Source organism: Excalfactoria chinensis, chromosome 12, assembly GCF_039878825.1.
Source record: "Excalfactoria chinensis isolate bCotChi1 chromosome 12, bCotChi1.hap2, whole genome shotgun sequence".
In the NCBI taxonomy this organism is placed as follows: domain Eukaryota; kingdom Metazoa; phylum Chordata; class Aves; order Galliformes; family Phasianidae; genus Excalfactoria; species Excalfactoria chinensis.
Window position 1 is genome coordinate 15917102 of NC_092836.1, and position 12530 is coordinate 15929631.

The window sequence follows — 12530 nt, forward strand, 5'->3', positions numbered from 1 at the left end:
CCCTTCCCCTCCCCCCTCCCGGCTCCCCCCTGCCCCTCCCGGTGCGGATGAGGTATACGCAGAACTCAAAGTGGGATGATTAAGGCTGTTCTTCAAAGAAAAGGGGTGCCCGGCGGCAGGGCGCGCCGGCTGCGTGGCGAGGGCGAGCGCAGCCCTTCGGATGCTTCCCATGGCTTCAGGGCAGCGCCGGCCGGAGCCACGTCGGCAAAGGCCAGCCCGCGTCCGCGCCGACCTGGCAGAGTCCTATGGCCTCGTATTTCGGTAGTGAAACAGTGTTAGGTCCTAACGGGGCGCGCCAGCTCCACAGGGGGAGCGGGCGGCAGTGCAGGGGGCCGAGGGGCCGGTGGGGTGCAGGGGATGGGGAGCAGCCCTCGGCTCGCACAGAGGGGAAAAACCTATGAAGACACCAGAGCTGGGGTTCGGAGGGAGCAACTCTGCGTATAATCTTGAGAAAGGGCCGAGGGTCCGGGCGCAGCCCCTTGGCACGTGGGGATCCCCTACGCTGCACCGCGCCGGAGCTGCTCGCTGCCATCTGCCATGGGAGGTCTGGCACCCAGGGGTCACCCCGCTTTCAAAAGCTGGCAAGAGATAAAGAAGAGGGTCAGCCCATGTGGCCTCATCCCTGCGGCGACGGGATGCTGCTGTCTGGCCAAGGGGCCTTGGCCCCGCCAAGGGGCCGCTCACCGTTATACCCAGAGTCAGCGTCACGTGCTGAGGTCCCTGGCTTCTTCATAGGTTTTTCCACTGCAACGACTGGATCTTCACTCGCTTCCCCAGCTCCTGCAGCAGGACGGCATCAGGGCACGGCGGGGCAGGGAGCTCTGGGCCGCAGCGCCGGCACTGTGCACTCACCTTTTGCCATTCTCACCAGAACGAAGTGAATTTCTTGCCGAAAGCCGACACCGCTGCAGGGAAGTAGGAAAGGGGTGAGGACAGCCACGTCCCACCACACTGTGCCCGCGGTCCCCAGGTCAAAGCCATCAGACTTTGGCACTCGCGCATCCCTGGCCGTGGGAGCAGTGCATCCCAACAGAGGCTCCCAGCCACCCCTGTGCTGCCCAACCCCATCTCACTGCAGCAGCGCGGTGGCAGCCCTCACCTTCAGTCAGTTTGCCTGCTTGCTCAGCTGCCCCTCCCGGCAGGATTTTGGAGAAGACGCTTTCTCCCTCTGCCCCAGGCTGCCCTGTGGCTGTGCCGGTGGGGCCACGTGTCCCGGCCGCCCTTGGACCAAGCTTGCTGTCTGCTGGGAGACAACAAGAGAAGGTTGTCAGCAAAGGAGAGTCCCGTGGGGTGACCCTCAGGCAGCCAGCACCGGGGTTCTGGTCACTGGCTGTCATGCACTGACCTGCTGCTCCTGGGGGCTGGGCTGCAGGTGCTCTCCCAGGCTGCTGCGGCACTTTTGCTGTGGGTTTGGCCGTGTCCGTCTGCTCTGATTTCATCTGCAAGGCAGAAGATACCTGTCAGCTCTTGCCCTCCTGGTGGGGATGGCAGAGCATCCTTCGGGACTGTCTCTCTGGGTGGGAGGCTGCACGGGGCTCGCCATGGCAATGCCTGCAATTTGCTTCACAAGGACAACCCCAAAGTACAGTGTGAGCAGGACTCCATGCCCCAAAAGAGCCAAGGGCATAGGGATGTCCCCTTCCATGGGCACCTGGGGTGGCACGTGCTCTAGTCCCCAACCCTTCCCCAGATGCAGCAAGCAGATGCAGCAGATGTGGGCTCACCTGTGGTGCTGGGTGTCCTCCAGGCTGTGTGTGCAGTGTGCCCGCTGCCTTCCCCGTGGGCTGGCCCGTCCCTGGCTGCTGCTGTGCTGGCCGGGTCGTGGTGGGTCCCTGTGCCCTGGGCTGCGCTGTGCCCGCCGGCTGAGCGCCCTGCCGTGCCGCCGGCTGCTGCCGTGCTGCCTGCTGCCCTGCCTGCGGCTGCCTGCCTGCTGCCTGCTGCGCAGGGACCGACGGCTCCGGCTTCTGCGCTGGGGAGGGCGTCCCGTGTGGCTGCGGGGTCTTGGGCACCTTCTGGGGCTCGGCACCATGGTGGCGGGATGGTGGCGCGTACTCAGAGGCACTGGGGCCATATGGTGCCGAGGCACGGGGCTCAGGCTGCTGTGCCTTCTTGGTGGCGGCCGGCGTGGTGTGGCCGCGGGGCTCGTGGCGGCTGGACTCCCGTGGGTGCTGCTTGGCCGAACGACGTGGCTGCTCGTCGTGGCGGGAGGAGGCAGCGTGGCGGCCATAGTCGCCGTGGTGCCGGTGCTCGCGGTGCTGAGGATAGTCATCGTGCTGCCACGAGTCCTCGTCTGGTGGCTCGTCGTAGTCGTGGTAGGTGTGCTTAGCTGGGGGTCTCTTCTGTGAGGAAGAGTGGCCGCCGTAGTGCCTTACCCTCTCTGACCGCGCTTCCCTGGGCTTATCAAACCAGTCTGTCTCCTCCTGACCCAAATGATAGGCTTCAGAAACCAAAAAACAAACGACAGTCAATCTCTCGCTCCGCAGGCGGGAACGCAGCCCGGGCTGAAGCCATGCAATGAGGCAGGAGAAGGCAAGCAGCTCGTCACACACACAGGGGACAGCCCGCGCCGGCAGGGACAGGACGGGGCACCGCGCGAGCACCACCGGCCAACACCAAACACCCAGACAAGGACTGGAAAGGGGGGAGGAAGGCACGTGTCAAGCAAACTGAGGCTGTGAGTGTCTCTGAGGACGAGCATGCCCCGGGGAAGCGCCATGCTCTGGGTGCTCACCACCACGGGTAGCCGTTACCTTCGCTGTCTGAGACAACGCAATGGGAATCGTCCATGCCGTAACCCTCCTCGTGCTTGTATGAGTGGTTCCTTGGCACGTCTTTGATGTGCTCTTGCACATCAGGCAACGAGTGGCTGGAGCAGAACTGGGAGCAGGGGTCCCCTGCTGACTGCGAGCCGGGGCCCCCCATAGAGCGCGAACCCCCCACCGACTTGCCCAGGGGGCTGATGGGGCTCTCCTCCTCGGAGGGCTGCGTGCGGACCGGAGCCCGGCCCCGGCTCTGGCTCATGCCGAGGGATGAGGGCTTAGAGCCGCCCTTCTGGGACCGTTCTGCACCCTCCCGCTCAAAGGACTTGCTGCGACCACCTGCATCACGCCCGGAGGACTTCTCCAGCCCGTAGCCAGAGGAGCGGGTCCTGCCACTGCTGGAGTAGACCCGCTCCTCCTCATCCACCAGGTCCCGGCTGGACACGCCGTAGTACTTCTGCTGCTCGTATACATTCTTCTTGAGGCCATAGGTGATCTCATCCTGCAGCTTCTTGGCTCTGGAGGCCACATTGCTGCTGCTGACTGATGTTGTCACTGCATAAGAGGCCAAGTCTGACTCCACGTCTTTGGCTTCTTCAATGGGGGAGAACTTAGAGATCTTCTGCTCCATGCCCTGCTTCCTGTGCTTGCTGCGCTTGGAGGAGACAACGGCAGGTGCCAGGTTCTTGGATGAGTGCTTTGGCAGTGCCATGCCAGAGCCATGCTTGTCTGCCCGTGAGGAGTGCCGGTACTCGCTATCCCCATAGTAGTAGGAGGAGCTCGCCGAGCTCCCTGACACCCTGCCATTGCTCTCCCGGTGGTAGCTGTTCTTTCCACGATGGTCAGGGCCGTGGTGATCATAGATATCCTCCTCAGATTCCTCCTCTGCCTTGCTGTAGCAGCACGGCCGGCTGGGCCCTTCGGCATCCAACAGCTCACTCTTCTCTTTGCCATGGCGGCCGTTGGTGCCTGTGCCCGCCGGCTCCACTTTCTGCCCATCCACCGCCGGGCTCTCCTTGGTGAGCTCACTGATGTCCTCAATCATCACGTAGTTCCGGGGAATGTTCTGCTCCAGGTTGGTGTAAAGGGACTCAGAGGAGTAGCTGGCTGAGGGGCCCTGTGTGACGCCGGTTCTGTCAGCCAGCCGGGCTTCAGGAGCCTTGTACTGCTCATAGCTGCTGCTCACTGCCGCTGCACCGAGGGTGACGTCAGGGACGGCAGAGGAGCTGGTGGCTGCACTGATGACCTCGTAGTTGGTGGGGATCTTCTGCTCTAGCTCAGCCAGTGAGGTCTGCCGTGGCTTCTGATGTGCGTCTGATGGGCTCTGGTAGAGCGCAGGTTGCGCTGTGGGCACACTGGCTGCGCCAGCAAAGGTGCCCTGGGCCTGGTAGGGGTTTTGGGGCCGGAAGCCTGGCTGGGCAGGGGCGCCCAGCTCTGGGTAAGCAGTGCCAGGGGCTGGGAAGGAGGCAGGTGAGGCGAAGGCAGGCATTGGGGCGGGCGGCAAGACGTCCTGTGTGGTGCTGGCAGTGGGGAATTGGGGTGGTTGTGGGCGCGTGGCAGGGAAGGCGGGGGGTCCCGGTGGGGCCGCATAGGGGTATGCGCCATAGGAGGCAGCGGTGAAATCGGGGTACTGGGCAGTAGGCGCGGGGCGCAGCCCAGTGCTATCATAGGTGGCGAGACGCAGGCTGTGCAGCTCGCTGTCGGACAGGTAGTCACGGCGGTCAGCCAGGCCACGCAAGTAGGGGTGGTCCCGCGTCCCTCGGTCCTTCAGCAGCGACTCCTTGCGCTGCGTGATGCCCAGTTCCAGGTACTTCAGCTTGGCGTCGATCTCCTTCTCCTCCTCATCCAGCTCCGCCTGCTTCTTGCGCAGCTTGGTCGACTCGTGCTCCACCAGCTTCAGGTCACGGTCCAGCTCCTTCAGCAGGCTGGCCTTGGTGACCGGTGCAGCAACAGGGGCCTTGGGGGCCAGGCTGCTCAGGTAGAGCTGTTGGGTGGCTGCGCTGCCCAGGCCCACGTGGGGCTCCTCGGGTGGTGGGCTGGGCAGTGTGCGCTTCACCTTGCGTGCCAGTGAGCTTGACTGCAGTGTGCCTACCTGCAAAGGCAAGGGGAGGCCGTCAGCGTTGCGGCTGGTGGGCCACAGCCCCCCCCAGCCCCCCAGGGTCGAGTGCCCCGCACATGTTCCCTCATGCCCCGAGTAAGCAGCGTTTACATAAAGCCGTAATAAATAGGATGGAAGTAACAGGCAGGGCACTTTCTATGAATAATTACCAAGAGTGGCAGCAAGCCAAGTGCCAGGCTGGCCGTGGGCATGCCAGCAGAGGAGCACTGCTATGCGCTGCACAAACCCCTGCATGCTCTGCAGCAGGGCTGGGAAATTCAGCAGCAGGGCGGTGGTGTGAGACCCACTGAGCTGGGAGCTGTCATAGAGCTGTGTGCCCCCACTGCTCCCTGCACAGGGCAGGTCACGTTTGGGGATGCTGGACAGCCCATCACCTGCCTGCTCTCCTCCCCTTTGCTGCTGTGGTATGGAGGGGTTTTGCCAGGTCATGCCTCAGTATCCCCACCTGCAAAACTGGGCTGTTTGTGGGTGGGAGTATGAGCTGCTGCACCCCAAATCTGAGCTGTGCAGGAGAAGGAGGACACCCTGCTGTGGGATGTGAATACGCAGGTTCCTTCCATAGTCACACTGTGCTGCTGTGCAGCACCAGGGCTCCCTGAGTGCCTGCAGATCTGGAGAAGCTGCCTGCTGCCTGCTCAGAGGTGCAGGGCCACGTGTCCATGCATGCAGGCTGCCATCAGCTGCTGCGGGGAGCCAACCTTTTGAAATATTAATTGCTGCAGCACTAATGAAACTGAAATGGCCTGAGGTGCCTCCTGGGGCCATTCTCCAAGGGAAAGGTTATTTATTGCAGGAGGGGGCCGAGTCAAGTGACTGCATCTCTCCCGTTCACAGTGGTGAGATGTCACCAGAAAAGATTCAGCTTGGGTCAGCCTGGCCAGGCACACGCAGGGGAGGATGCAACATGAGGACCTGTCCGTCCCTAACAGGGTGAGATGTGCACTGAGCAGGGACACAAAGTGCCATCACCAGGGTGGGTGCCCAAGCATGACCCCGCATGCACATACCTGGGTGCCTGGGAGCAGTGGGTGCTGGTAGAGGGAGAACCTGTCCTTGCCAGCCTCCTCAGAGGTGGGGCTGATGGGCTTGGGGTCAGACAGGGAGCGCTGCATGGTTTTGATGGGACGTGGCAGCGTCTGCTGGCGCTGAGCTGAGTCAGTGAAGTGCTTCTGGGGCGGGACGTGCGCCTTGTTGAGCCGCTCACTGGTGGCGAAGGAAGACTCCAGCAGGCGGTGTGGGGACAGCGGGGACACGGGCGAGTAGAGGACCTGTGGGGAGCGGGGAGGCTGGCGGGTCACCAGCTGGGAGAGGGAGTCTGCCGGCAGGTGGGACTGGTACCCAATCTCCAGGGGGTCTGGTTTCTTCTTCTCAAACTTGCCCAGGGTCTGCTGCCGGACGGCGTGGGGGTCCAGGGGCCCCGTGCTGACCATCTGCATGTTGGTAGAGTAGGGGGTGATGGTGGTGGGCACTGTGAGCTGGGGCACCACGATGCCAGGCTGCGGGGGTGGCTCAGGCTCCGTCTGACAGGCAAGGCTCTCACCGCGCTGTGTCTTCTCTGGGGCTGAGATATACTTGATGATCTCCACGCGGGGGTCATGGGTGGTGATGTGGATGGAAGGCGAGACACGAAGGAGCTGGTCGGGCTCAGTCTGCACCGAGCAGTCGCTGATGGTCTGGATGCCAACACTGGCCACACCGCGCGCTGTGCCGTCTGCCTTGCCCTCGGTGCCGGCATCGGCGTGCCGGGAGGGTCGGGAGCGCCGGCGACGCACGGGCTGCTCCCACTCTCCACTGTCTTCCTCATCTGTCTGCACGCTGCAGTCAGTGCTGCGCCGTGATCGCCGCCGCCGCGACAGCATGTACCGCTCCTCACCATCCTCCTCGTCCGTCTGCACGCTGCTGTCCGCTGTTTTCCTCGCTGTCTCCTTCTCATAGGCGTCCCGCAGCCGCGGCATCGAGTTCCTCTTCTTGATGCCCCGTCCGGGTTCCCAGGACTCCTCAGCCTGCAGTGACATGTCTGAGGCTGAGCTGCTGAGTGGTCGCTGCGGTGCAGCGTAGCGTGGGCCACCGGCACCTTCAGGACCCCCAGGCAGCACCTGGCCAGCTGGCGTCCACCCATGTCCATTGTGCATTGGGCCCCGCTGCACCTCGGTGGGCCCCTCGGGCGGGCGGCTGGTGGGCTCGGCACCAGCAGGGGGGAAGATGGTCTTCTGCCTCTTCTGCTCCTCCAGCTGCTGCTGCAACTGGTGCTGCAGCTGGTGGATGTGCTCGAGTTGCAGGCGCTGCTGGGCCAGCTGCTCCCGTTGCAGCGCCAGCTGCACGTGCCGCTCCTCCTGCTGCTGCTGCAGCACCTGCTGCTTGATGCACTGCAGTTCCTGCAGCTCCCGCTGCACCAGCAGCTGCTCCTTCTCCCGGTGCCGCTGCAGCTCAGCGCGCTCCCGCTCCAGCTCTTCCTGCAGCCGCAGCTGCCGCAGCTTCTCCAGCTCCACACGCTCCCGCTCCAGCTGCAGCACGTGCTCCTGCTGCTTGCGCTGCCGTTCCTCCTCGCGCTCCCGCTCCTCCCGCTGTACGCTCTCTGAGGCCGGTTTGGGTGCAGGGGCTGCCTGCCCACCCTCCTTGCTGCCCGCTGCAGGGGGCTCAGTGCGGGGCGCTGCTCCTGACACCTCTGCTCTCTGCACGCCAGTGGTGGGTGCAGTGGGGGCTTTGGCAGCGGGGCCTGCGCCTGGTGCGGCACTGACCGCCTTGCCCAGGTAGACGGGAGTCTCCATCAGTGAGGAAGCCGGGAGGCGGCTGGGGGCTGGGTAGCGGTAGAGGCCCTGAGGGGCCAGCGGGATGCGGGGCGTGACGACAGGCACCCTGGCCAGACTGGCAAGTGGGACAGCGGCCATGCCAGGTGGGCCGTAGGGCCGGTACAGCCCACGCAGCATGGGTCGCAGCACGGAGGCTGGCTGGGTGGTGATGGGCAGTGTGGAGGCGATGGGTGTGTTGATGGTAGAGTAGATCATGCCGTCGGCTGCCCGCACGGTGGCAGAGGATGGGAACATCTGCCTGACGGCACCCAGGCGCACACCGGGCACATTGTACTGTGCCAGGCCGCTGAAGCCCTGCCGCGTCTCAGGGATGGACGGGTTGAACATCCCGCTGGGTTTTGGGGCTGCGGCACCCCCTGGCTGGGCTGGCATCCCCCCACCACCAGGGCCATAGGACAGTGTGTCAGGGCCATTGGCGTGCCGGGCCCCGTACTGGTGGTCCATGGAGTTGAGTGCAGCACACATGCGGCTGATCTCGCGTGCGGTCGTAGCGCTGTAGTGGGCCAAGCTGGATTCCTGGAAGCTGGCCAGGTCCCCTCGGGGTGAGTAGCGATAGTCGGAATAGATGTTGGAGGCTGAGCTGTACCTCCGCATGGGGAGCGGGTGGCCCAGCAGGTCAGCGGACTGACGCAGGTCAGAGAAGGAGCCATACTGCAGCCCTTGGCCCAGGTACCCACCCTCAGCAAAGCCGATGCTGTAGGAGTGCTTCATGGTGCTCAGGTCCACGGCAGCCTCATGGAAGGGTTGGTCCCCCTTCGGTGGGTAGTAGTTCATGCCGAGTTCTGACAGGTTGGTGTCTGACATGGAGGAGTAGAGCCTCCCAAAGGCGCCAGTGGGGTAGAACTTGTGCTCCTCATAGAGTGCGGGTGCCGGCTGCTCCCGGTATGGGAAGGTCTCTGGTAGCTCTGGCTCCCTGCTGCCATATGGGGGCCCACTGGTCTTCCTGCTGGGGACTGTGTCTGCAGCCTTCTTCTCTGGAACCTTGGAGGTGGGATTAAACGTACCGGTGCAGCTGCTGCCAAAAGGGAACTTGTAGACCACATCACAGCAGGCCACCTGACTCTCTGCCTTCACACCCGTGAGGTCCAGCACGTTGGCTGAAGGCTCTTCCTTCAGCACTTTGGTCACTGGGCCAGCCGCTACATCCTCCACCTGCACCATCATCACCTGGGACTTCTTGCCGCCCAGGGCAAGGAGGGGGCTCTGGGTCTTCAGCTCCACCGGCACCGCACGGTACAGCTCTGAGCCCTGCTCCTGCTGGAATGGCTGTTGAAGGCCACCGGCACTATGTGCGACACTGGTCTGTGTGATGAGCACGTCCTTCTTTACCATTTGACTGGGTAAGTTGTACCTGGAGAACTTCGCCTGGGGAGGAGTGGGCGGCTCAGGCTTGCTGGTAGGTGCAGGGCCGGCTGTCCCACTGGCTCTGCCAGCACCTGTCTGAACGCCCTGCTCCACCTGCTTCACCTGCGCCAAGCACACTGGGCTGCCGGCCCCCTGCCCAAAGTCCATCCGACTCTGGAAAGGGTCTCCATAGACCACAGGCTGCTTGGGCTGGGAGATGAGCATCGGGGAGGCGATGGCGAGGCTGGCGGTGCTGGAGGCTGCGATGATGGCGTGGGGCTGCTCCTGGGCGTTGAGGTTGATGATCAGGGGCTGGATGGCTGTGGACTGCCGGCTGGGGATCTGGTCCAAGGTTAGGCAGTACTTCCTGGCCTCGGTAGCCAAGGAGGTGAGATCCATGCCTTGGTCTGTTATGATGATGGGAGCAGACTTCAGAGCAGTGCGCAGGTCCACAGCACTGCTGCTCGGCACCTTGGGCCCCGGCTCCACACGGGAGGTGCCAGGGATGGAGGAGATGCGGCACAGCGATATGTTCTCTGCTGGCAGCGCTCCCCAGCCGTACAGCCCCGCAATGCCATCAGGGCCTGAAGAAGTCACGGGCACCTTCTGGGCTGGGTCCTTCACATGCTGTGCCCTGATGAACGTGCCCAGCGGCTGCTCTGACTCCTGACCGTACCCGTGGGCTATCACTTGCCGGCTTATCCTGGTGGGGGATGAAGCAGGGGATGCAGAGGAGCTCGGTGGCTTGGTCTGGCTGGCTGCGTCGGCTGCTAGCGTGATCAGCATGAAGGGTGCATCCTGCGAGGACTGCTGCCGGGTCAGGCGAGGCGAGCCTGCCCGGTGTGGTGTCTGTGTCCCCTGGGCCACCATGGGGGAGGAGGCTGAAGGGCCGGTGGTGGTGGGGACATCATAGGCAAAGAGGGGGCTTTGCGTCTGTGTGGAGAACTCAGCAGTGGACTTGACAGTGGGGGCAGGAGGCACAGCAGCTCTGGGGGCAGCATGAGTGGGACTCTGAGTGGGAGATGTTGGTGAGAGCGGGGGGCTGGAGCTCTTGAAGAATGAGTACGTCTTGGCTGGTGAGGGCTTGCTGTCACTCACCGCTTGGAGCTTCTCCCTGGCTGTTTGCACGCTGATCTCCACCCCCACCTTGCTTCGGGTGATGTCCTCTGTCTGCGAGCCGTAGCTGACGGTGCTCTTTGCTGGGCCATAGCTCCTGGAAGGTGTGGACGCAGCCTCTGCAGAGCTGTAGATCCGTGGTGTGCTGGCAGGGCTGGCTGCCGCTGTTGTGACCACACTGGTACCTTTGCTGTAGGTGTAAGGAGCTGTGATGGGCTTGGAAGTTGGGCTGGGTGCTGCTGGGGTGCTCTGGAGCTTGGCCAGGTCCTGTCCCTCTTTGGCAAAATGCTGTGTTACCCGGACATCAGGAATCGCCTTGCTGCCCTCAGAGGTGGAAAAGGAAACAGGAGCAGAGAGCTGTGTGGGGCTGGTGCCAGGGGTGAGGGGCCCCCCATTCTGCTTCATTAGCTCAGCATATGCACTCTCAGCATTCAGAAAGTGCTTCTCCTGGTATGTTTCCTCCTGCCCTTTCTTCTTGTCTCCCTTCTCCAGAGCCAGGTCAAATGACGAGGACTGGTGCATCCTGGCAATGCTCTGTGAGGTCTGCAGGATTTCCTCATACACTGCACCAGGCTTCGACAGGGAACTTGAATAGTCAGTCTGTGAAGAGCGTGTAGGTCCACTGTCATAGCCATATTCATCTGCATACTGGTACTGGAAGCCGTTCTGCCCCTCGGTGCCACGGTATCCAACCTGCTGGTAGGTGCTGCCATAGGAAACGTCCTGCTGGGCCTGCTGGACCTGCTGCTTCTGCATCATCTCCGCCTTTCGCATCATCTCCTCATAGGCTTCCTCAGCGCTCTTCAGGGGCTTGCTGGCAGGCTGCACGCTCTCCACCTTCTCCGTGGGGGAGTACAGAGACATGAAGGTGGGCAGGTTGTATTCGCTGCCCGACTTGTACAGCTTGGAGGTCACGGCGTCAAAGCTCTCGGCCTCTGAGTCGATGGACGGCGAGTACTCAGAGCAGGAGGAGCGGTGTAGCTCCTCCATCTCCGCTGCCTGCCGCAGCTCCTCAGTGGGAGAGGCGTCCTCGATAGGGGACAGGTTGCTGGGGGGGGTTTTGGAACGCTCCCTCCTCCGCTGCGCCCTCAGCTCCTCCTTGTCACGCTTGGTCTTACGTGCCGTGCTGCGGATGCGCTGCTGCTCCACCTCCCGCATCTTCTCCTGCTCCCGCAGAAGCTCTTCTTCCTCCCGCAGCTCCTCCTCCTCCGAGGAGTCCTCAATGGTGGGCAGCAAAGGACCGTGTGAGCGGTGCCGAGCCTTCCTCTGCTGCTTCACCTCCTCCAGGCGCTGCCGCCGGCTGGGGCTGCTGTCACTATCCTCCTCCAGGGAGGAGATGGAGGTGGGTGAGGTGCCCGAGGTGTAGCTGGGTGTGGTGGCCGGCAGGGTGGATGAGTACTCACCACGGGATCGCTCCTCGGGTGAACCCGTCAGGCTCTCCATCTCCAGCTCGGGCTCCCTCTCCAGCCCAGCGTCAGCCTCCTGGCTCACCTCCATCTCCCTGCCATAGCCGGTGGTGCTGTTCAGTTCAATGGTCTTGAAGCGCCGCAGGCCCCCCTGGGTTGTGCTCATATCATCACTCTCTGCTGCCTCCATCTCCTTCCTCTCCTCCTTGTAGAGGCCACCGGGGCCATGCGGTAGGCGCCGCTTGGCAGAGGAAGGCTCTTTGCCTTTCTCCACCTCGGCTTTGGGGACACTGTACTTGGAGCGCCCGTAGCCCTCCTCCTCCTCCTCAAGGTTGTCCTCCTCTGCACTCATCTCCAGGATCTGCCTGCGCATGAACTCCTCGTCAGCCACCTCCTCCCGGCTCTTGGGGTGTCCAGGCACCGGGGAGAAGCCCCCCTCACTGCTGTCCTCCACATAGTCATGCCGCAGCTTGCTACCAAACTCATCCGAGGACTCTACGCTCTCCCGCTGCTCCCTCTGGTTCTCCCACTCCAGTGAGTCCTCATCCTCCTCCAGGATGTCCTCCAGCTCCTCATCTGAGTCAAAGGCTTCAGGGGTGATGGAGAGATACCGGGGCCGCTGCCTCTGCCGCTGCTCCTCCCGTGTCTCTGAACCTTTGCTGGGCTCTGCTGGGGTCCCCCGTGCCTCCAGCAGTGGCCGCATGCTGCTCTCCAGCTTGGTGAGCTCGGAAGGGCTGGGAGGGCTTTGCCCCGCCAGCCCAGTGCCGCTCAGCTTCTCCTCCTCCTGCTGCACCAGCCCAGTAATCTCACTCTGTGAGCTGGAGATGCCATCTGAGGAGTAGCCGGTGTCACTCAGGCTCTGGGGGCTGCGGGACAGGTCCGGGGGGTAAGGCTTGCCCGCATCCTGCAGGGTAAAGGGAGTGTGGCATTAGGATATGTGATTGCCCCAAGCAGGAGGAACCCCCCCAGCACCACC

The 12530-nt window shown here is 63.2% G+C and overlaps 1 protein-coding gene across 4 annotated transcripts in view; it reads right to left on the reverse strand.

Moving 5' to 3' along the window:
* Positions 1–458: 458 nt before the first annotated feature.
* The window catches only part of BSN (bassoon presynaptic cytomatrix protein), a 52829-nt gene continuing 40757 nt past the window's right edge, over positions 459–12530 (reverse strand). For 2 of the 4 annotated variants that reach the window (XM_072347737.1, XM_072347740.1), the window contains exons 5-12: positions 5886–12458; positions 2751–4851; positions 1725–2437; positions 1346–1439; positions 1100–1243; positions 853–905; positions 685–780; positions 538–578 (exon numbers count right to left, since the gene is read on the reverse strand). In XM_072347737.1, the coding sequence (XP_072203838.1) occupies positions 865–905; positions 1100–1243; positions 1346–1439; positions 1725–2437; positions 2751–4851; positions 5886–12458 (9666 nt within the window). In that variant the 3' untranslated portion in view covers positions 538–578; positions 685–780; positions 853–864. Of the gene's footprint in view, positions 579–684; positions 781–852; positions 906–1099; positions 1244–1345; positions 1440–1724; positions 2438–2750; positions 4852–5885; positions 12459–12530 lie in introns of all 4 variants that reach the window. The other 2 variants (XM_072347738.1, XM_072347739.1) reach the window with 2 other exon arrangements.